The sequence below is a fragment of the Macrobrachium rosenbergii genome, chromosome 39 (genome assembly GCF_040412425.1).
Source record: "Macrobrachium rosenbergii isolate ZJJX-2024 chromosome 39, ASM4041242v1, whole genome shotgun sequence".
NCBI classification, from domain to species: Eukaryota; Metazoa; Arthropoda; class Malacostraca; order Decapoda; family Palaemonidae; genus Macrobrachium; species Macrobrachium rosenbergii.
In genome coordinates, this window is record NC_089779.1 from 2,702,875 (window position 1) to 2,728,052 (window position 25,178).

General features: G+C 38.8%; 1 protein-coding gene across 4 annotated transcripts in view; it reads left to right on the forward strand.

Annotated features, from left to right (window-relative positions):
* Cth (Cystathionine gamma-lyase) overlaps positions 1-25,178 on the forward strand; it is a 49,242-nt gene that overhangs the window by 12,853 nt on the left and 11,211 nt on the right. For 2 of the 4 annotated variants that reach the window (XM_067082285.1, XM_067082287.1), the window contains exons 2-5: positions 11,613-11,777; positions 15,345-15,426; positions 19,699-19,828; positions 21,663-21,968. In XM_067082285.1, the coding sequence (XP_066938386.1) occupies positions 11,622-11,777; positions 15,345-15,426; positions 19,699-19,828; positions 21,663-21,968 (674 nt within the window). In that variant the 5' untranslated portion in view covers positions 11,613-11,621. Of the gene's footprint in view, positions 1-464; positions 1,028-11,612; positions 11,778-15,344; positions 15,427-19,698; positions 19,829-21,662; positions 21,969-25,178 lie in introns of those variants that run through there. The other 2 variants (XM_067082283.1, XM_067082286.1) reach the window with 2 other exon arrangements.

A 25,178-nucleotide genomic window follows, 5' to 3' on the forward strand; every position in this document is an offset into this window, starting at 1 on the left:
CAAAATTCATGTCATTACTTTTTCATGGAATTTGTCTTCTTTGCATCCAGTTTCTAAGAGTAGACTTGGAAGATTATCACAGAGTTTGTATCTTCTCTTAATGCAGTCACCTCTTTCATCTTGAAAGCGAATTTTGCCAATATGCACATTGTGGCAGCAGGACAGGTAGCCTACGTTGTCGGGGTTGCCATAAAGGACATACTCAATTTTCTCTTCATAGAAAAAAAATCCTATTCAACACATTCATACTAGAATGTTTCGTGTGTACAGAGAAATTAAAGTACATGCAATTATGCCTAACTGGTTATTTTGGAATGAAGTTGTTGACAGCGTTCGTCGATCATCTCTGAGCAAACAACTTTCGTGTCCAAACCATTGACATAGGTAATCAGCACATCCAATCTAAGAAAAGATAAGCAAATAGCCAACGACATTAATTTCTCCGGCGACTTTCGGTAAGAACCAGTCCATCTCCCAAGCTGTCCTCCCACATTCGTGGACGTCACCGATCTCAATAGCGGCCACGAGTCAGCATTCCCCAGCTGAGCCTCTTCAGTGCCGGTCACGCTGTTACTCCGTTGTGTGGTTGTGAGACTTTTGTGACACGCTCTACCTAACATCTGCCTTGAAAACCCAAATTAATCTTTTTTTTTTAATACCATTCTCAGTTGGAATTGTATAAAGCCCATTTGCCGAGCATCGACAAGAGCTGTTGAGCTGGTAAGTCCACGGTGGTGAATTTGCAATCGAAGGTCTTTAAAGGTAGAGAATATTATTTCCACGGCATGTTGCCCCCTCCGTCACTGAGATGCAATCGATTGCAACGATGCAGACCCAGCTGGTCCCATGGCGGTCTTTTTAAAACATCTCCGAGCATTTTTTGCTGGGTGTGAAACAAACAACTGCTGACAGCATATTGTTGGTGTACGCGGTGGCGTGTCTCACAAGTCAGTCTGTGATTGGTGGAAAGGATGGTGATGTAGTGTCATGATTGGCTGCTGACGACGCACGCCTTTCCCGGACCCCGGTAAGATTTCAACACTCGTCGGTTCCTTGACCAGAAATTGTTATTGTTATATCTGATGTCGCTGCCTTCTTATTATGTTGCGAGAGTAAAACGGATCTGTCTGTTATGTCGTCGAGAAAACCTCTTCCGAAAACGGTTGCAATCAGTTATTAAATTTTGGTATAGGTTAAGGTTTCCCGTGAAATATTACCATGTACTAAAGGGTGTTGAATGTGGCCGTGGGGTCTCCATCTTACCACTCCGTACGTTCAAGCGCTAGATGAATTCCTCGTGAATATATAATTAATTGTTAATGCTGGTCGTCAGTTTTTATTCTTTATATTTCACAGACTTTGCAGTCATAGTTTTTAGAAATATGAAACAGTCCCAAATAAATTTCTTTTTAGATAACTGGTCAGAGTTCAGAAGATACTGATTGACTGAATTATTGATTTCCCGAACTGATGTCCAGTAAGCGTCGTATACTGAAGCATGTGCTGTTATAAGTATGTGACCAATAAATTCAGGTAGTTTTCATTTGTTCATACTCATTCTTGTATACACGCATATATACAGGTATATATATTTTTCGGGCAGAGCGTCTCTCTCTCTCTCAGTGTTTATTGTAGGCAATCGCCTTTGTGGCATTGACTTCTTTGATGCAGACTTTCTCATATTTCCTGACTTCTGTTCTTAATAAGTCTTCAAAGTTCTCGATAAGTAGACGGAGTCGTGATGTGTTTTCTATTTATATAAAATTCAGGCGGAACGGTCTGTAGCAAGTTTAATTAAATGGAGAACACAACACGACGCTGTTTATTTATCCAGAACTTTGAAGAAGTATTAAAAACAAAGTCAAGAAATATGAAAAAGTGTGTGTGTGTATATATATATATATATATATATATATATATATATATATATATATATATATATATATATATACATATATATATATACACATACATACATACGTATATACATACATTATATAGATATATATGTATGATTATTATCACTTTTGTACGTGATTCATTTATCACACATTGCCACAGGTGTTACATTGCGTAGGTCCTGACTGGTTTCGACTTTATTTCCAAGCCATTCAATTGATGGTACTAATTGATTTAACTTGGCTAAAAAGTTATTTACGGCTTGGTTCCCCGGCCATATACAAATTATGTCGTGAACATACCTAAACCATGTTACATTGCGTGGGATTATGTTGCTTAATATTTTCTTTAAAAAAAAATCCATATATAAGTTACTTAACACTGGGGATAGAGGGTTTCCCATTGCCATACCAAAATTTTGTGAGTAAAATTTACCATTAAATTCAAATTTGCATGCTTTCACGCATAATTTAATGAGTTCAATTAAAGTCCTTTTGAAAATGGGATATCCAGCTGTGTGTTCTCTAATAATTCAGATAAAAACTCCATCAGATCATCAATTAGCACCTGTAAATAACTTTTTTGCCAAGTTAAATCAATTAGCACCATCAATTAAATTCCCTGTGGAAATGGAAAATGATGGCTGTTTACCCTTTTTGGATGTCCTCGTACGAAGAAATAGTAGTGGGTTTAAATAGAGTGTGCATAGAAAACCCACCAATATTTCTTCCTATATGCATTTCTCTTCAGGATAAAGCAATAAGGTTAAAAAATCAATGTTTTCATCTATGTTTTTAAGAGCATTACGGGTATGTAGCCCCGAATTTATTGATGAGGAAATTGATAAGGTTAGGAATGCAGGCAAGAGATTGAAATATCCTGAGTGTATTAAACAGTGCACTTGAAGCGGCAAAAAAGACTATGTATCAAAACCAAAAAGAACCTTACAACACCTGCCTTATAATAATAATATGAAAGATATCACCCATCTTTTTAAGAATTTTGGTGTTAATGTCGCATTTAAGAACAATAAAACAATGAAAAATGTACTTATCAAGAACTCCCCTGACAATACTAAAGGGTGTGTATAAGCCTTGTGACAACTTTTATATTGGCCAAACGGGGAAAGCACTGGAAAAAAAGAATTGAACAGCATAAGAAATGTGTGAGATATGCACAGGGGAACGGTGGTATTTTTGTACATGTCAGTGAGAACAATCATGCTATCAACTGGGAAGGGGCAAAAAGGATTGTACATTCTAATAATGCACTGGAAAGGAATATCATTGAATCTAGCTTTATAAAAGAAAGTTACAACCATAATATGAATATCAGTCAAGGGATATATAAACTTGATCCTTTAATGTCAAAAGAAATGTGTAAATTGTTTAAATTTTAGGGCAGGCAGTAGAGATGTATGAATATAGGATTATCATATTTGTAAACACAGTACAAGGGCAGTAGTGTTAATGAGTTTCCAAACTCCGCCTCCCTGACACCTGTCAGGTGTGGATCTGAGGTCGCCTCAGGTCGGTATGTTTATCAGTATTGTTCCCCGAGAGTATATTGCGATTTTTAGCCAAATGAGTTTTGAAGGCCACTCCTACCTCGACACCGGCCGGTGGGTGGATACGTAGTCTCTAACGGTTTTGTATGTTCGTCAGTACTGTTCCTGTAGTATATATATTTGTGACTTCTTATACTCTGTATCAGTCCTTCGTCAATGGCTTGGAAATAAAGTCGAAACCGGTCAGGACCTACACCCCGTCTCTTATTTTTCACCTGTGGTAATGTGTGGCATGATGTCGACCTCACTGTTCTGATGCTTAAGAATGTGTACACTAAGTTTTCGGAACTAATCAAGCAATTCAGCTATTGTGATATGACTGTAAAACTTCAAGGTCTCTGACCCCAAGCTTCCAAGTTATTCGGTTATTCTGTCATGAGGTGATCTGATCTTTTAACAATTTTAAAACTACTGTGTGGTTGGGGCGGTGGGGGGGATTGATAAGCTTGGCGTAAACTGTTGTGATGTGGCCTTGGAAAAAATAGCAAGAGCTAGAGAGTTCAGCTGTGAAATACATTCTGCACATTTTAGCTTGCCAGTTCCTGTTTGGTCCAATCTTCAAGGGCAGGCAGCACATTGTTCTTAGCGAACAACGATGAGACAGACAATGAATCCCCTATCCTCTGTGACAAGCATACTCCAAATCCGTGACGGCTTTGTTACCCTTTCAGGATGACTTTTCTTGCACAGACACGTTTCTTAAGTACTCGCTTGATTACTGAATTAAAAGTCATGATACTCGCTCTGACAGTAAGAAAAAAAAAAACAGTATTACAGTGTATATATTATATAATACTGTATGTTTTTCTTACAATGGGAGGGATGTCCCCCAGAATGTGTGACTCGTCTCATGCCTTTCTCGTCCCTGGCTGCAACAATCACAAATGCTCCTCCCCTACCAGTAATTAAACCCTACTTGTAGCTTGGGAGCTTAGATTAAAAAGACCTTGAAGTTATACAATCATATCACGACAGTTGAATTGCTAATCCCCTACTGATCATTAACTTTTCAAACTGGAATTACTTAGGTGATAGACCTCAGCTGATTGGTCCCTTATAATCGAAAGGGACCAATAAGGGTCTTCGATGTATGGCATTCATTTGAATTACCCAACCAAACCCCAACGATCGTATGGCGTTCGACGAATCAGCAGTATCTATCTGTTCGTTACTCTCTGATCACAAAGACGTACAAACAACTACTAGCAGATTTTCTGTTACGTCTCAAACATGAATTTCTGTATAATCAGTTCACCACTATTTTTGCAAAAAAATAAAGAAAAACTAAACTTAGCATTATGATTTTTTTTAATTATATAAGATCATTGGAATAATAATGTTTAGCTTCACATTAACACACAATTTTCTTAGAAAACAAATCGGTTTTTCATATCCTGCATCGACAACTTGAGAAATCACTCCCCCAATAGCTAAACTGCTCGCGTCAGTGTTTACCAGAAATGGTCGACCGAACTTTGGATAAGCTAACAGTCCATTATTAGTGAGAGAATCTTTGATTCCTGAAAAGCTATTTCTTCTTCCTGTCCTCAGTGAATCTAGTGGTCTCGCTATTTTACTAAACCCTTTTATGAATTTACGGTGGTAGCCTGTGAGCCCGAGGAAACTGGCTAATTCTTTTGTATTCTTCGGTTGGGGGAATTCTTTAATTGCTTCTACTTTATCTGCGCAAGGCTTAAGGCCTTCAGATGTTACGATGTGCCCCAAAAATTCGGCTTCATGCTGAAAGAATTTACATTTGGTTTGATCAATTTTCATACCATGTCGGTTTAAAACTTCTAAGACTTCGATAATGTTGTTCTTAAGTTCTTCTACTGCTAATATGGATCACAACATGTGAAAAATGGGCAGGAGCTTTCTTTGCTCCAAAAGGAAGGTAATTATATTCAGACAGTTGATCACTAGCTATAAAGGCTGTATTTTCTTTGCTACTCTCGTCTCTAGGTATTTGATGATAACCTGACTTTAAATCCAAGGTGGTGAAGAATTTACTATCTCTGACCTTAATCAACAGTTCTTCGATAGAGGGCAGTGGGAAATCATAGTCTTTTGTGATACTATTCAACTTCCTGTAATCAACACAAAGCCTAAGAGAACCATTCTTCTTTTTAACCATCACGATTGGTGAGGCCCTGGGAGATTCACTTTCTCTAATTGTCTCTTGTTCCCCTAATTTATGAATTTCGTTCTCCACTTCCCGCTGATAACAAACTGGAACTCTATACAGCTTAGATCTTATGGGTGCTTGATTCCTGGCCTCAATAACAAAAGGGAAATTATTTATTGTGCCCGGGGTTTCGTCGCAAATCGTGGTTATATTTTGATGACTTTCCATAATTTCGTTGAGAATATTTTGATAAGTAACGGGGGTAGACCCACCAGCTGTTCGCCGGAGTCTGTCTAGACGTTCTTCCCAGCAACCCTGACGCGTGCTACTCAAGGTCGCCAGTGTGTGAGAAGCATCTGCTATTTCACAAGGTTCAAGGTCGCATATTGACCCACTGTCTAATATGACACGCTGATCGCTAACGTTAATAAATAGCACATTAACCTCACACCTCGCTTAGACATAGAAGGGTAAAATCTTCCCATTTCTGATGGGGTCTGATCATAACTAAGGTGCCTTCTGAGGGATGAGAGGGTCCGGGGTGGTGCGGTTACTCCCCCCCCAACTACCCTTCAATTAGGGAGACTCGTATGCAACTCTGTCTCTACCCCCCCTCTGTGGGGATTCGTTGTCCTTTTAAACATACTTCGACCCCCTTCCCGTCTGTGCCAGCTATTATTATTTCGTTCCTATCCACAAAATCAATTCCTAAAATGACTGAAATTCCTTCTACCTGCAATGTTGGTACCACAAGAGAGTATGTGTCACTACTCACCCATCGACGGTTACCTGTTGCTCCAAACTCCTCTGGGTTACCATCCAATGGCCACCTGCTGTAATTAAAACTAAACAACCTTTCACAGGGCGCAACGACCCTGCCACTACGTGTTTTTCTAACATGGACACACTTGAGCCCGTGTCGATCAACGCCCTTCCCTGTCGCTCTCCTACCCATATTTGCACGATTGGAACCGCGGCTTCCTTCGCAGGTTGAGGGCAGCCGATAAGCTCTTGCATTTCCCTCCCTCCCAGCACTCTCTGTTCGGGTAGGCCTACGGCAGCGACAGTTGGCGGAGGGTTCTCCACTACTTCTCTGGGGTTTGGTTGACTCCTCCCCCTCCCCAACAAGGAGGTGGGAAGAAGGCTTCTTCTCCCTCTACAGTTTGGTCTCTTTGAGGGGCGAGGGACTCACAGTAGTCTTTACCGATGCAATTGTCCTCCTCTCGGTGTAGGGGAAACTGTTGAGTGAAGTGCTGTTTTAAAAGTACCCCAGTCTGCTGAATAACTGACGTCCCAACTCCTGATTTACCGCGCTGCATTCCCGGTCACTTTTTGTTTTGTTTCCACAATTTTTTCTGTGTCTCCCCAGCCTATTGTGGCATTTTCAGTACACTTTATGAAGGTCTCAGTCGTACACTTTATGAAGGTCTCAGTCGAAAGGAAACCTTCACCAGCGCGTGAGTTGTCAGACTCGGGCACTGGTCCACCTAGCACTGGTAGTTCTGTTATTTTCTTTACTGATCGCGCTTGCGGGGACGACGCGACATCGGCCGAAATTGTGGGTGGGTCGCCGGGCTTTTTATTTTGTGCAACTAAGTTTGTATTGTTTATTTCACCTTCACAATTACGCTGTTAATTACTATGTACTGGCAAGACCCCACCCACGACTGACACCAAAAATATGACCTGACTCTCGACCATGTAAAGGTTCTACCAGTATAAATGAAACGCGTAAGATACAATTAACACGTGTATTTTCCTTAACAGTTACACACGGTCCTGTTGCTAATATTACGCTACTTAATTATGCAATTATAGTCGGAAGGTACTCTGAGGAGACACACTCCCATCACTGTCTTAGAGACGCGCCCCTCAACCCGTCGACCGCTAATCCCCTACTGATCATTTACTTTTCAAACTGAACTTGGTTAGGTCATAGACCTCAGCTGATTGGTCCCTTATAATCGAAAGGAACCAACAAGGCCCTTCGATGTATGGCACTCATTTGAATTGCCCACGCCAAACTCCAACGATCGTATGGCGTTCGACGAATCAGCAGTATCTATCTGTTCGTTACTCTGATCACAAAGACGTACAAACAACTAGCAGATTTTCCTTGTGTCTCAGATATGAATTTTATTTATAAATCTGTTTACATATATAATGTATGCTCAGCTTAACGATCAAACGCTTCATGAGGCCGTGAGCGGAAGACATCAAAATGCTGTGTAAAAGTTAAGTATACCTTAGTTTAACCAGACCACTGAGCTGATTAACAGCTCTCCGACTTTGAACCAGCACAGACAGGTGGTGGCTACACAAACACAAGTATGCATTTTCTAAGTTTTATTACAACAATAAAATAAATCTCACAAAAAAAACATACTAAGCTATCTAAATTTACGTTAATCTCAGAGCCATCTGAATTTACGTCAACCTTAATCAAGAAACAAGGACGAATTCTGGACCACATGCGGGTCGGCAATCAAGATTCAAAAATTACCTCAATTTTGACACAGTTCACTAACATCGCAACTTAAGCGAGCCTGTGAGTGTAGCATAACTACGGGAGATGGCACATGTTGATGAAAAGTAACGATCGGCCTCGATTAAGTTGGATAAAATGGTGATACAAATACCTGTTTGTAGTATGCAATCAGCCAATGTCAAAAAAAAAAGTATATCTTAGTTTAACCAGACCACTGAGCTGATTAACAGCTCTCCTAGGGCTGGCCCGAAAGATTAGACTTATTTTTACGTGGCTGAGAACCAATTGGTTACCTAGCAACGGGACCTACAGCTTATTGTGGGATCCGAACCACATTAAGGTTAGTTACAGTTAAGGTTAATATAATATAGAATTCTTGCGGCACATTTCCAGATAGGATGCCTGCAGAAGCCGGCATGGGAGCTTAAGTAGTTTCAACACCAACAGTGCCCTTGTGTCAGTCTTATACAGTCACAGTCTTAGTAGGATACTGTTAAACAGTTAAACAGTAGTGTGAGCACCAGCACCTGTTAGTCTGGACTGTGGTTAATAGCGTCCTTATTAGTGGAGCTTCTTAGAAGTCATTTCTAGTAAGCGGTCATGTGCGTAATGGTTAATTATGGTTGACTGAGTAGCTGTACTTTGGACAAAAAATTTATCTGGGTTACTGGGATTTTCTATTAGGAGCTAAACCATTTTTTTCATCCATCAATTTCTTTTGTAAGCTCTTTTAAGGACATACAGCGGCTACACTGTTTAAAAACAGGTTTTGCTGCAGGAAAAACCTATTTCTGGTAGCCACCGTGAGTCCTCAAAGGAGTTACGCTCTCATGTTCCCACCAAGGCTCCGTAAGACTCCGGTAACCCCTCGGTTATCCAGATTAAAATTGAGCCAAGGCAGTCAGATGAAGGAGAAATCCATTTAAGGTTCAAGGGCAATTCCGTACCCTTCCTCACCTTACCTTGTCAACACCACATAAATGTAAACACTAAATGTGCTTATAAACAGCAACCGTCGCTCTTTAAACAGAAATCTCTATGCAGAAGGCAATAATTATCTAGCCTTTTTTCCCCCCATATCTGTAACAAAACTGCATTAATGCATCCCCTTCTTTTCCTCTCTCGTAAATGACACAATTTGGTAGGTAGGTATCTTACCTTTGCCTAGCCACAGCCTGCCATGGTTTTATTACCATTAATGTATTTTTCTACGACAACTCTCTTATCAGATGTTATCATATTGTACTACCACAAACAAGTTATAAAATGTGTATGTGTCGACTGTTAGACTAGACTATTTCGACCGTATGTAAGATAAAGGCAATGGTAATGATACGGATTTCTTAATTACTGAATCCATTTATACTGCATTATTATGTAATATCGTCGTAACATAAAATAAGTGTTCATCCACCATATACATTTAAGTAGGTAAGGGTAATGTTTGCATTCCCAAATCAGCTGATTGAGGCCTACTACTGGAATAATTAAACATTTTTTTTTACTTGCTAAAAGAAATGGATTATTACTGTAATTGTTATTTTTTATTTACATAAATGTAAAAACAGGTATACAAAGGCAATCTAAAATCCCTCAAAATTACAAAACAGCTGTTTCTCGATTCGTTTGTTCATGTCAGGTCTTTGTTAAGCGGTTGTTGATTATAAGAGATGGTTGTGAATTGTTACATAAGCCATAAGTTTGGTAACCTTGTTTGAAAGTCTAGCCTAGTACAATCTTCTGAAAATGAAATTTGCTCAACAAGCATAGCTTAGTACAATCTACCGGAAACGAAACTTCGTTCATTAAGTAGAGACAATTATTATGTTTTACAAGAAGATGGGATTATTCAAGAAAAGAGGTTAGCTTAACGTCCAGTGAAAAGTAGTGTTGTGTTTCTTGTATGTACAAAACGTGGTCAGCATTTTAGTGAATCTGTCACCAAGGGTCAGATGTTAGTAGGGGAATCGGGCAGTCGGTTGCTCCAAGACCCGTACATGAAAAACCTAGGCGCCTCGTTCTCGCAGATACGTAACGTGTTATGAGTAACTGACTGAACGATATACTAAAACTGGCCACAATTCGTACTCTCGGAGAGACCTTATAGATAGAACACCGAAGACAGAGTTTGTGAGATTCTGTGGAGTGACAGAAACAGAGACCAGGACCTGAGACCAGTTAGTGAACTTATAAGATTTTAGTGTGTGCCCAAAGACTAGGTGAGAATTTTAAGTCCAAGTTGCAGACTTGTAGAATATTTCAAAGGGCAAAGATAAAGTCTCAGGGGTTACCACCACCCAAGATAACAGGTGGAGGAATTTATAACTTTTAAGACAATTTCTTTCAGAACCAAGATTTTATAACTTTGTCTTTACCAAAGTAGCTGACATCTGAGCACGATAAGCCCACAGTGCAACAGATATAGCTTTTCCATTATATGTATATATATATATATACATATATATATATATATATATATATATATATATATATATATATATATATATATATATATATATATATACATATACATATATATATATATACATACATATATATATATATATATATATATATATATATATATATATATATATATATACAGTAATACCTCGATCTTATGCAATTCGAATTGTGGGAATTCAGACTCGAACTCTCCATTAGAGCATAACTAATTGGCATAAGCTATTTTTTTCATGGACACATATTGTGAAATCCTTGAGAAACAATCTATTTTTACATCAACCATTCATTTCGTTTCTAAGGTTAATGTATAACGCTAACTTTTAAATGAAATTACAGTAAATGCAATTTCATTTAAAAGTCAGCTTAATACTTTGAGAGCATGATTAGGGTCGTGTTTAGTGCTTAAACTCTAGAAATAAGCATTCGTAAGCATTTTTAGTGGCCGTACCTAACTTACGTGAATCCTCGCCTTGCGCGAGGGGTTCTGAAACCTAACCTCGCATAAGTTTGAGATGTATATATATATATATATATATTTATATATATATATATATATATATATATATATATATATATATATATAAAGTATGCATATGTATGTATATATATGTATATATACATATATATACATATACTGTATATAATATGTTAACTGCCTGGTTCTGAAGGGCAGTCTTTATATTGAAGATTCTTTTACATATACATGTATATACAGTATATACATATATATGCATACTTATATGTATATACACACATACATAAGTTTGAGGTGTTGTGTATATGTATATATATATATATATATATATATATATATATATATATATATATATATATATATATATATATATATATATATATATATATATATATATTTGGCCCTGGTCCAGTGCTGTCAGATAATTGTTTACAGACATACAAAAGAGCGTAGAAATGATGCTATACAAGATCAGTGTTGCTGGACCAACTGTTATTTTTAAGCAAAACGGAAATAATAATGATAACAGTGTGATAATAATGCTTTCACCAGCCTTCAATTTTAAGCTTAGACTATTGTGCTCCTTTTACAGGAAAACATCATGGCTGAAGATCTTGGTTTCTTAAAGAATGACGCAACATTCGCAACTCGAGCCGTCCATGTTGGCAGTGAACCTGAACAGTGGAATTCTATGGCCGTTGTACCACCTATTTCCATGGCCACAACTTTCAAACAAGATGGTCCGGCTCAGTACAAGGTAAAGTCCACCAGGAGTATATTTGCCTGAGACGTGCTTGTATGAATGTTTTTTTTTTTTTGTGACTGCTAAAAAAATCTTAATTTATTATGCTTTTTGTTCTGGATGTTTCACATTATAACTACTTTAAAACCAATAGCTTTCTTTCTTTCATTGGTCACATGCACTGATAATAGTCATGCTCTTCAGCTATAGGCAGAACTTTTGCCTCTTCATCTATCAGGACGTAATATATCACTGAACAAGAAGTAACCGAGAATTAATTTTAATTATAATACAATAATTTATGCAGATAATACTCATTTTACACCTTGTGCATTCCTGTAAGTGATCCTGTTTTGAAATTGTCTGGGTGTTCTTGACACTGAAGGTAAGAATGGCTGTGAACAGAGATCCTTTCAGCTAAAGTTGTTTTAGTTAGGTTTAAGTAATCTCGGCTGTAAAGACAGTGAACAGTTATGGTATTTAATATAGGTTTCAGTCATAGGTCTTGGTTCACTAAAGATCCTGTCCACGGCAACTCGCTGCTGCCTACCTGTAAGGAAATCTCGAAGTAATCCTAAAACATATCCACCCACTCCAAGATTCTGAAGTTTATAAATAAGTGCCTTGTGATTTACTAAGTCGAAAGCAGCACTAAAATCTATTTGAATTTCTCTGCACTCAAACCCTTATCAAGGTTCCTTTGCAAATGGCATGTCAAGTCTAAAAGAGCTTCCTGTATGCATACTGGCTATCAGTAAACAATCCTTTAGATTCCACATACAGGCAGTCCCTGGTTTACGGCGGGGCCAGCTTACGACGTTCCGAGGTTACGACGCTTTTCAAATACATTCCTCAGAAATTATTTCCCGGTTTACGACGCATGTTCCAGAGTTACGACATGTCGTACGCCGATCTGACGGAAGAAATATGACTCCAAAACGGCAGAATCATCAAAATTTGGAGTTTGTTTTTTGAAAAACTCAATGAAAATGCAGTTTACATCGTTTTCAATACACCCAAAGCATTAAAAGTAAGGTTTCCTTAGGATTTTTGACGATTTTCGACGATTTTTCGGTTTACGACTAGGAACAGAACCCCCGTTGTAAACCGGGGACTGCCTGTACTTATATACTGGCTTAAAAATAAGTTTTTCAGCAACTTTGGCGAGCACAGGGAGAATAGAGATTGGCCTGTAGTTACTCCAGTCTGCAGATATGCCGCTCTCTGGAACAGGCACTATATTACTAACCTTGCACCAATTTGCAAAGATGCTACGTCGACATAAAAATCTACATTATAGAATCTACTAATCTTGGGAGACAACAGCTAGAAACTTTTTTTTAAAACCAAAGGGAAGAAACCATCACGAATATTTCCACCCCAGCTATCAAGTTATCCAGAGCGAACCTGGAGCGAAATGCATCTTTTGTAAGAATAGGTTCAGGATGACAAGTAGCAGGGAGAGGGACATTCTCTGCTGATTGTTTAGCTTCAAAAGCCCGATGAAGCAGTTCAGTTTCCCCTAGGGCCAGTAACCAATCTGACCCAAAGATAGATGACGCCAATTTGGTCCACCACAGATGAAGTTGAGTAATTCCTTCAAGTTTCCTCTTTGAGGAATTATTGCAATTTCTCTTGGCTGTATGGTGAGTTCTGTTCACAGCATGGCGAGACTCAACAAAAACGGTGTAGTTTTCATTTGAATGATTTTGTCTCCATGCGTTAAATTTGTCACGGTAGGCTCATGTATCATCAGACCATGGCTGGTCATTTTTCCTAAAAATTTGATGACCTTTCTGGGGACATACCTTATAAAAATAGCCATCGGCATTTCATTTAACTTCTTCCTGGGATCAGGATCTAATGTAGCATCTGAAATACTAAGTGCCTGACAAGCTTCAATAATGCGATCCCAGTTTGGACTTGACAATAGCTGGAACATCTGTGAATATAATCTATTACCAGAAATGGGTTCCTCGATTAGCTGGAGAAAATCGGAGGATACACAGAACTCAAGAGTAGACTGGCCATGTTGATCTGTGGCATCTGAACTTAGCCACTCACTGTGCTTTGCATTATAGTCTCCACAAATAACAGATAAAAGCTTTTGAATCCTGTTACTGAGCCGTACTAGTCTTTTCCAGAAGACAGTCGTATATAGAATTGTCGATATTTGGATCGCATCAAACAGCAAATATAAACATTGTAGAACTACTGAAAATTTTAGAATAAAGAGCTTCATGGCAACTACTCTCCAAATTTTTCTGATGGTAAATAGGTCATCCAGACTTAGTGTTTACAGCCACACCTTGTGCATGTGGGATGCTACGACAGTAAATAAAGTCAGGTCCATCAAACCCTGGGATTGACAACACAACCTCTGACTTGTTGCTACTTACAAGAGTATCAGATAAAACATCTTGCTGTTAGGAAGGGTTTCTCTTATAACTATGAGTGCCAAAATGGATTTCATGGAATTTGTCTCCTGGCTGCGTGAGAACTCATCATACAATTAATATAAGACCGTGTCAAACATTTGATGAGTTTACTTTCTCCCACTCAGACCCTAGAAACACGTAGCTATCCTTCACTACATTTTCTCACAACTCTGTGGTGGTTACTGTTGCAGTATTCAGATAACTTCATTTAAATTCTTATTTTTTCATTCATATTAAAACAATTAAAACACTTAACTTTCATATCTTAAGTACTTTCCAGCCAGGTACCAAGACACTATAATGTTTGATGGAGAGATAACGTTCCTTTCTATTTTTTTTTTTTTTTTTTTTTTAAATCTATTACCTATGGGTCAGACCTCAGATCTTAGAGGCCTTAAAGCAAGTGAGCTGGTAACTTTCACACCTGATGGTGGTGTCCCAGTCATAAGGTGCTATCTGCTTGAATCACTTTCTCACCTAGTAGATATCTGCTTAATTAAAGCATTGGTTTCTTTGGTACACATGCATGAAACTATCTAGAACAGATTTTACATTTCACACGTGCAGACCATTGCCTAATGGCGAGATTCACTCCCCTTCCTCTTCAATAGGGCACACAGGCCTCCATACTATAGTGGAGCTTCATATTGAGTTTGGTTGGTGAATGAAGTAAGGTCTGAACCTTATTGAGAGAGGATGTTTTGCCACAACTGTGTCAATAGTCATAATTTTTTTTCCAAAATTTTAATACGCTAGGTCACACATAAAAATGTAAGGCCATCATTTTCGTTGGGGTGTATCAGTGAAATAAAATTTGTTATAAAGAATTACTCTTTTTAAGTCAGAAATTATGAAAATAGCTTGAAAATTTTGGTGGTTCATAGTACAGAAACCAGGTTTTCCAAAGTTCTGCTCATGTTTCAGGTCTCCTTAAAGCAGATATAGCAGACTAAATTTTTTTGAAGGCTAAATTATTCACTTTATCTTAATTGCAACTCTGAGATGTAACTAGCACACACCCTATAGCCAGTATATTTACTCTTGAATTGAATTTTGCAACTGAGCAGATTAAGCTTATTCTGTGTGAGTTTTTAATAACTGTATAGATTTCATTGTATGGGAACTATTTTGCATTTTTTTTCAGAAATATGAATATGGACGATCAGGTAACCCAACCAGGGAATGCCTAGAGAAGTGCTTAGCTTCTCTTGAGAATGCAAAACATGGTAAGAAAAGTAGTCTTGAAAATTTCCTTATCTTTTAACCTTTGATGAAATGGTCTGAGTCATTCAGTCTGCCAGCTTCTGTTAATTTCAGTAGATTATAAAAAGATCAAACAATTCCTGTTGAACAGTTATAGTGTTTCTGCCAGGATATACTTTCACCTTCAGTATAACTGCTGCTCCTTAAGAGAGATCTTCTTGACAAACTCTGCTTTGCCTAAACCCCGTTTGTTCTGCTTCTCAGATTATCACTCTTGTATATCTTATTTTCTACTTATTCTCTTCATGCCTGTTTTAAATCTTTAGTGTGGAGTATGTGTGCAATGACATGAGGTCTGACAAAAAAAAATCATATATTTAAATCATACATTAAATCATATATTGAAATGTTATCATCCTAGGCTAGCCATTCAAGTGACTAGGGATAGCGTTGGACTCGTTATCCCTCCTACATGCAAGAGACACAGCACTGATTAGGAGCACAGTTCAGTATATTCATTTATTCTTCACAAGGGGCAACTGCTTGAAAATCTTTGGTTTGCCATTATATAGGAGTTGGTGAAAAAATTTCTGATGTAGGATTAATCTATATTTTGAGATTTAAACTTACCCTGTATCATTTGCTGTTACTTTGGATGGGTTCGACAAGTGTTGAAATTTAAAGTCGTTAACGAACGCTCCCTGTTTCCCCCCCCCCATCATTGGAGGGAGGGGGACACCAACCAATGTTTTGATTGTCACGTCATTCTTCACCTGTCGGTGATGAGTGACGGACGTGTCGACAACCGCTCTGAAATTTGGGTTTGATTTCTTGGTTAACGAATTGAATTATCTGGATTCTGATCTGTATTTGGCAATATGGATTCCTCTTCTCAATCTCCCCCATCAAAATCTGTTAGATTTATAAGGTGAGAGGCTGTAAGACCAGATTGTGTTAATGGAAAGTGAATTATTGGTCATTGAGGGGTGAATTGTGATTCAGACAACAATGTCATCATTGCAAGAAAAGGATAGTCTTGGGAGAGAGTGAACAGAACAGTTATTCTTGAATCTAAGTTTTATTTAGAAATAACACCTCAAGAAGGTAGAGATTAATTTAAGAGGTGCGACAGAAACGAGCAGGATAAAGTTACTGGTGATTTATTGAGGACACACGCGGTTTATATAGCGGCGGATGACGTCACGCCGAGGGATACAATGAGAGCCAGGGTGACCTGAGGTCAATAACGTTTGACAATAAATACAATGAATAAATACACTCATGAGTTACAAAAATGGACAATAATTAAGTTGAATGCATTCTGATACCTGAGCAAAAGAAATTGAATGCATTCTGATACCTGAGCAAAAGAAACATGTAACGTACAAGTTGGTAACGGGTAAATATTTACATAAATTTACATAAATCAGTTTAAATGATTGGTTATGGCTGATCCTGCGTGACCCGTTATCCTAGGAGCGGCAAGGAAAAAGGGTCACCATCACAGAAAACCCGCTTAGCGGGGACTTTACAATAACTCTACTCTATTCTGTAGTGGATATAGATCCTTCTTCACCCAAATGTCAGCTCAGGGTAGTAGGTTAGATTTAATGCAATTATATATTGACTCAGTTAAATCCAGATTTGAATTTTGTGTAACTATTTGAGTCTTTTGCATCGAATGCATCTATTGCATTGGCAGGGACAGTGTCCCCTCGTTCCTTTGGCCATCCCATGAATGCAGCCTTGCCTGTCGCCTCGGCGCCCTAGCCGACAGGCCTGTTAATCCTCGTTGGACTGAGTACCAATGAAGAATTAGAGGAATTTATTTCTGGTGATAGAAATTCATTTCTCAGTATAATGTGGTTCGCATTCCACAATAAGCTGTAGGTCCCGTTGCTAGGTAACCAGTTGGTTGTTAGCCATGTAAAATAAGCCTAATCCTTCGGGAATGGTCTGGTTAAACTAAGGTATACTTAACTTTGTATCTTTGGTAGATCTAGATCTTCGTGTTTTATGGTAAGCCTAGATCTTGTGTTTGGCCTCATTGTCCCATGGCTGTTATAGCAATTCGTCCAAGACAGATAAGCGATCGCGATCCGTAGTGAGTGCTGCCGTTGTGCCTCCAGCTGTCACTAGAAGCACTGAGTCTGCAGTTACGCAATCAAGAGTAAGCGTTCACACCAGTTCTCCCCTTTGGTCACCGATGGTCCAAGTTTTGTTTTTGACAGAGCTTAGGCTAAGCGTGCTAGATATTTGCATTCGCCTGTCAGTCCATCAGTTTCTGCAATGCGTCGAGGCCACATGCAGTTCTGCATGTCATCGGTTTGCGCAAGGTGTTACCGAGTTCATGCAAAGTGTCGGCTAGTCAGCACAAGGTGTCATTAAGTCCGCACACTTGTCAGCGAGTCTGCACGAGGCATTCCAGGCCACTAAAGGGAAGTCTTCTTCTCTTCCTCTTACTACAAATGCACTTTGGGCAATTCTACCTCTTTCCCCCAGACTTCATTTATGGGCTCTGGAAGGAAGAAGCGTCCTTTTGGCAACAAGGATCCAGATTTCGTTCTTCTAAATAGGGATGTGCAATTCCTCCACTAATATCAAGAATCCTAAGTCTGTTTAGCCCTTTGACCCCTCATGTACCTGTGGGTGCAGGTTGGGCCACTTCACTCAAGTGTGGAAACACTTAGTTGTAGATGCCCTGGTAAAGGAAGTTCTTTTGGAAGGTTATTGCATTCCTTTCAGGAATTCACTGCCTCTTGAACCAGCTCTTAACCTTTCAGTCACACAGAGCAACCTAGAGAACAGACAAGTGTTGAGTCAGGAAGCCTTTTTCTCCGTTAAAGAAGGCAGCATAAGAAGCTGTACCAGGTACCTTGCTGGGATTTTTACAACAGGCTAATCCTAGCGCCAGTCCTAGACATATCCAGGCACTGTCTCTGTGACCAACTGTTCCCCCTTTTTCCATGGAATCAACCTCCATGATCTTTAACTGCCATGGAGTATTTACAGTGGACATAAATGATGCATACTTTCATGTCCCCATTCACCAACTTTCAGGAGGTGCCTGCACTTTGTCTTTGAGGAAAGACATATCAGTGTCAAGTTCTTTGTTTTGAGCTGAGTTTCATGCCCCAAGTTTTCACTAGGGTGCTGTCCCCTTCGTGAAACCTCTCTCTTCCCTCTGCTTGGAAACTTCAAGCTCCTGCGAAGGTATTAGGATCTGACAGATTTTATGCTCTGGGTTTAAACCCTGCGAATCCTCTGGAAGAGATGGATGGGGGATCGTCATGTCCAGGAGGCGGAGGATTCGGAGAATCATGTTTTTTCTAATAATTTATTTTATTTTATCATGTAAAATTAAAATTACAGTATCATAACAGATTAGAAATAAATTCAGTAACAAATTCTGAGCATATTTGTTGTAAAATATTTATGTAAATTTACTGAGATTGGGAAATGCAATAACTTTTTTGGATTTATACATGTTTTTTCTAATATTTCTTTGCAAAATTACAATTATAACTGACATCGTATTGTTAAAGATAAGAACTAAAACCAACAGCAATCCCTGGGTATTTTTATAAGCAAACAAATAAAAAGATGTCATGGGAGAGAAAGGAGCAAGACATCTCCCCTTCAAGGCAAGAACAATACTAAATTCCATGAGATGCCCACAACTGAGCTGAATTCTTTAGTTGCCACAATTCATTTATGGGCCATTGAAGTATAGGAAACTTCCCCACTTGATACAGCCAAATTGTATGGTGCGTAATATTAATATTCATCAGAGGGGATCTGTCTACCACCCAAAACCTGTTGTGGGACCTCTATTGAGTGATCCTGTCCACTAAGGGTTAACAAACTGGGATCTGAGGGATCTTGTGCTCTTGTGCTAACCTACTGGAGTCAGCTGATCATGTTTATTCATTTACAACTGAATGAGGGGTTTTTGAGATTTTGCAGTATACAAAATATACTACAGTCAAGCAAGGGGTTTGAGATGAAATGATTGCAGATACATCTGGAATTCAGAAGTTCAGCAGTTCCCTTTAGGATTGCTGGTGTCTGGATATCAATATCTTTTGATAGTTTATTGTAGTATTTCTTGCATAACTAAGATTACGTATAGCAGTAAAAATTTCCTCTGCCATTGCCCACTTTTCACTTTTAACAATAAATTTCAAAAGAGTAATTTTAATATCACATGAACTTTATTTTTTATTTCAAGGTTTTTTCCTTTTCAGTCTCTGAGATTGCAGTTATAAATGATTAATTGAGCTATTTTTCTCTAGGTATGGCCTTTTCCTCAGGATTAGCAGCAACCACTGCCATAACACACATGCTGTCAGCTGGAGATCACATTGTATCAATGGATGACCTCTATGGTGGAACGAACCGATACTTCCGACGTGTGGCATCAAGGTTTGTAAAAGTTGAAAGCAAAGAGGAAGGCATGGTATAGCCTAGTAGCCTAAACTCCCACCTTGTTGGATACACCACCTAGCAGATTTTAACAATATTCCTACCCAAGAAGCTTCACAGTACAAACTTTTTACAGGAGCTTAAGACCAGGCACTTAGCTTTCTTCAGCAGATAACTGCGATATACCATCAACACAGCCTTTGAACATTTTTCTGAGCACAGTTGGGGCTGTGTGATTTGTAGGGCAGACCTTAGAGTAATGGGGGTCTCTGCCAGTTTGTTCACTGTTGCCACATGTGTTTGAGAAGGGTGAATGAAAACCAAGTAATCAGTGTAGGCAAGGTAAAGAGCCCTCTTGCTTTGAGTCCTTTTATACTCCGTCACTGTGTCTATTAAAGGCAGTATTCTGGCCAAGACCAACTGTGAGAGAATTCTTTGATATTGGTTGGTTTGTCATACGGAGCCCTGTGGGGACCACGAGAGTTAACACCTTTGAGGACGAACAGCAGCTGCGTTACGATAAAAAATAACTGGGCAAGTATTTACAGAAGCTGCTACACCACCATCAGTGGTAATTTTCAATCGACTGTGATATTTCATATTTTATTACTATCATTAGTACTGATGCACACTGCTAGAAGAAATAATGACTGAGAGAAGAAAAAGGGAAACTGTTAGCTATCACATACTGCTTAGGACCTATGCTGACGGACCTGAGCCACCTAAGCTTCTTTTTCTCCTTACGGTGATGGAAGTTATAGGTTTGTGGCGTAACAAACCAACATTAGAAAAGGTGGCTTACTGTAATGGGACTCTCAAAAGCACACGTGAAGTAGTACCACTGTGTGTCTGTGGTTCATTAAGTTTCCCATCATCAGCTAATAAGAAGGAACAGTAGGTGCACTTTGTTCACTGAAAATGAAGATTAAAAGGCAAAAAGGTCTTTTTCATCTTCATTAGTCACTCCCACAAGTATACTTTACCTTATCTTAACTCCTCCTTGAGTATTTTTTCAGTTTTGTTTTCAGATATATTTAGATTTCCTCAGAGCTAATCTGTAAACTGCTTCAAAGATACTTTTAGCAGTTCTGGTGGTTTAATAGGAAGTGATTTTATTGCCCAGGTTAGTCTATTTATCATGGTATGGCCTTCAGCATGGATCATGAATTTAGTATTGATGTGGGTTTTCCTATATTCCTTTTGGGATAGAACAAGTTAGTATTCACAACAAAATCGTATTTGCTTTCTTAATGAAATGAAGATCAGTGTTAATTCAGCCATCTTTATGATACCATATTAAAATTATCTTAAATTTATCCAGTTACCTTGGGAATTTAGTTATCAGTTTTTATTGTTACTTTACTCACAATTTGTTGATTTACTGAAAGAATCCGTTATGTCAGTGTGTTTAGATGCATTTATTAACTCTGACATTGGCCACAACTGTTATAGAAATATCTCATTGCTGGTCATTTCATTACCAGAAATGCTTAGCTTCACCTTTGAACTGGAGGCAAGCTTTACAGAACTTCTGATCAGCAATACCTGGTCCAAGCTAGTCTGTACGGGTAGCATAAAGTGAACCTTGATCATGAAGAAAGTGTAGGGTTGGCAATTATATACTCTCAGGAAAATCACTTAACCCTGAAAAGAAGCCATAATTTTTGTGAATTCTGGATTCAGTTACAGGAGCACCTTGGTGAATTTTCGGTTATAGGCTCTAATAAGGTAATGGTTCATAGCTACAGTGCTTATATATTATTCATTTCCTTCTGTATCTGGATGGACATTAAGATATTTGTGGATATTGTTGATGCTTTGTTTTTTTTTTCAGGATGGGAATTGAAGTATCATTTGTGGATGCTGCTGATGTCAATAATGTAAAGACTGCTATCAAACCCAATACCAAAATGATTTGGATTGAAACTCCGACAAATCCAACCCTCAAGCTCGTTGACATTGCTTCAGTGGCAGCTTTAGCGAAGAGCCATAAGAATATTTTCACAGTTGTAGACAACACTTTTATGTCTTCTTACTTCCAGCGACCATTGAATTTGGGTGCCGACCTTGTTATGCACTCCCTCACCAAGTATATGAATGGTCATTCAGATGTCATTATGGGAGCTGTCTGCACAAGCCGGTATGTTCATCCTTAAAATCTTTAGATATGAAATCAAATAAAAAGCGTTTAGAGTTTACTGACATAAGTTCAAAGAAGTAAAGTGGCACACTGAATGGTAAAATAGCAAATTTTAAAAGCAATCAGTATTTTTTTGTAACATACAATCCTGTAGTTCTTTAAATGGGATTTAGCTTGTGAGTGGGAGCTGGAATGGCTATCCAAATTATTGACTAGGTAGTTAACTAATGACAGGCAGGAGGAAACCTCACCCACCCATTGGTTTTCAATTCACTTAGCCTTTTGGCCCAGGTGACAGATGAGAGGGATGGCTGATATGGGTCATTCATGTAAAGAACTTCAGGTTTGCATGTTAGGAAAAATACAAATTTCTTTTAAGTTAAAATTTTGCTATTTGTTCCTACACAAATACAAACCTTTTTTCTTTACATAGGAGACTTACCCATTTGTGGGAAGAAATCTGGGTATTCTCTGAACTGACTTGTAGGTTCACCCAACTTGGAATGTCACCCTCCTGGCCTGATAGGGGCAGAGGAAGGGACCCCACACCTCTAGCATACTGAACATATGGGATGCAGCAGTTGCTAGACTTCTGGACCATTGAGTTATGGGTCTGTATGCAATTACTCAGTCGGGCTGTAAGAAAGCAGACTGGAGTGTTGGAGACAATAAAACAGGCTAATATGATCTGTGAGTTTTTTCGTTGTCTGTCTTCCTCTCTCCTTCATGACCTGTGAAAAGACTTGTTCCATTTACTGGAGAGGAAAGAAGAGAGAGCGAAAGGGGAAGGAGAACCAGTTACTACTGCTAACTGGATACCTAGAGGAGATGCTTCATGTCCCAAAGGGAGCTGGCTATCCAACCCATTGACCAGCCACCACCAACCATAGGAAGTTACGTCCAAGGCCAGTGGGCAACATTCTGCAGGTCAGACATTGTGTGGGTGGTCAGACACGATCACCTCTCCACACATAATACCTGAAAAGCCGACAGGTTCCTACTGAGTGCTAAGGACAGGGTGATGCCCATACTATCATGAGCTCTCATCTGGGCTGAGGTCCATCCCCCACACTGGGAGAGACAACGCCAGTGGAGTGACTCACAGAGCCAGGAAATAGTGTTCTCAGATACCCCTTCCTTAACGCTCTTAGCACTAACCAAAGAGTTGGCGACATTCAAATCTGAGGTGTTTAGTTCCCCCAAGATAGTGCTGCAACACCCAAATGAACCCAGTTGTAGTGTGCGTGGATCACTACTGGAAAATCCTACATGGACAAGAATGAGAAGGATTCACTGAAGTGACTGACGGTTCTAAAATGTGTCACAAAATTCAGAACAATTTCAAACAAGACAGATCTCCATCCTCCAGAATGCCAAATATCATGAGAACCCAGATAACTTGCCTATCTTACACCGATGTCAGGGCCGACAAAACAGTCTCCAGAGACAAGTCTTTTCTGATGACTCTCGTAAAGACTTGTACACACTGAGTTGAACCCTTAGAGGCAAGATTTACGCCCCTCTGTAAGTCTGAGTTCCACTGAAGGGAAGGACTGTTGAAAGCCTCTCAGGACCAGGAGTATAAAAATTTTCCTCAAAGAGATGAGATCTACTCTTGGCTACACCCTTGGCCTGAAGCTGATCTGTGCCATCAACAGGCGGAACAAAAAGAAGCTTTTATGCCAAAGATGGGTGAGAAAACACTGGAAAAGGGGAGTGTGACCAGAGAGAAGCCTGTCTCGACACTCATTACTGGAGACTGTTCTTTGATAGATGGTTGTTTAGGAAAAGAAAGTTCTTCTCTGATAGATGGTTGTTTAGGAAACGAAAGTCTCCAAAATCTCTTTTGAAATCTGGAGAGAGAAACCTTCAGGTGTAAGTGCCACCACTCTCACCAACTGGAGATGCCTCTCGGTGAGTAGCTGAACCGAGGGTCGTACTAAAGAAGAGAGCCCAGTTGAAACCTGTTGAGGCAGTTTTTCATTTTATAATATATACAGTAACACCCCTGAACTTGTGAGATTCGAGTTGCGCGAATTCACAGACACAGGAACTTTTCATTGGAACCTGACTAATTGTCTTACACGATTTTTTCACAGACACGCTAACATTTGCGAATCCTCGAGAAACCCTGCAAAAGTGTTTGTTTATAATTTTTTACGTAATTTATAAGTTTTAAAGTTTTTGTGTAAATTAAACATTAAATAATAAAAATAATTCTCTCTCTCTCTCTCTCTCTCTTTTACTGAGATGAGAGAATTTTTATGTTATATATATTTATTTGTTTTGTAAGATAAATAAATAATTTACCTAATAATAAGTATTCATTTTCAAATAATAAGATTAAATAATAGTAATAATATAACTGTAATTACAAAATTCATATTTTAAACAAACAAATCTTTCCCTGATCTTTTGTTTGCACTTTGAATGGAAGCTGGAAGGCAGTGCTGTCAGATATGTCAGTTTGATATGACAGGAAGGGAGAGGAAGGAAGGGGGAGTGTTGCCGATTAGCGGTCAAAGGATTCTCTCTCTCTCTCTCTCTCTCTCTCTCTCTCTCTCTCTCTCTCTCTCTCTCTCTCTCTCTCTCTCTCTCTCTCTCTCCATAATAATTCATAAATAATTTCACTCTCGTAAGTAAGACAACTCTCTCTCTCTCTCTCTCTCATAGTTAGTGCAACCTACGTATTACTGTTTCTCTGTATATCTTTATCTGTATGGTAGATCATTGTAAATTGATCTAATTTTACCTGTACCGTCTACAAACTGTAAATGTGCTATTCTAAAACGTAGAGACACAGAGCATTTCAGAACAAAGAGAAAGAGACAGAATAAAGAAGTTCTTGAAAACGAGGTTGAGAAGATTTCTAAAAATGGATTGGTGGAATGGGGAGAGAGAGAGAGAAATAGCATACGTAATCTTCGCACTCCTATATTTTTACGTCGGCCATTTATTTATATTTTTAAGGGTAATGTATTAAGCTAACTTTTAAATGAAATTACAATAATTTCAATTTCATTTACAAGTTAGCTAGTTCCTCGTTGGACGAGTCGGTAGAGTTGTCGGCTAGCACTCTGCTAGGCCCGAGTTTGTGTCTTCAGCTGACATACATGCTGTTGTCACATCTGTGCAAGTAGGATGAAGGGAAAATTGAGGCAGTCACTGTTCCGAGTCCTTAATATTCTATCACTGTGTCAACAAGCAATA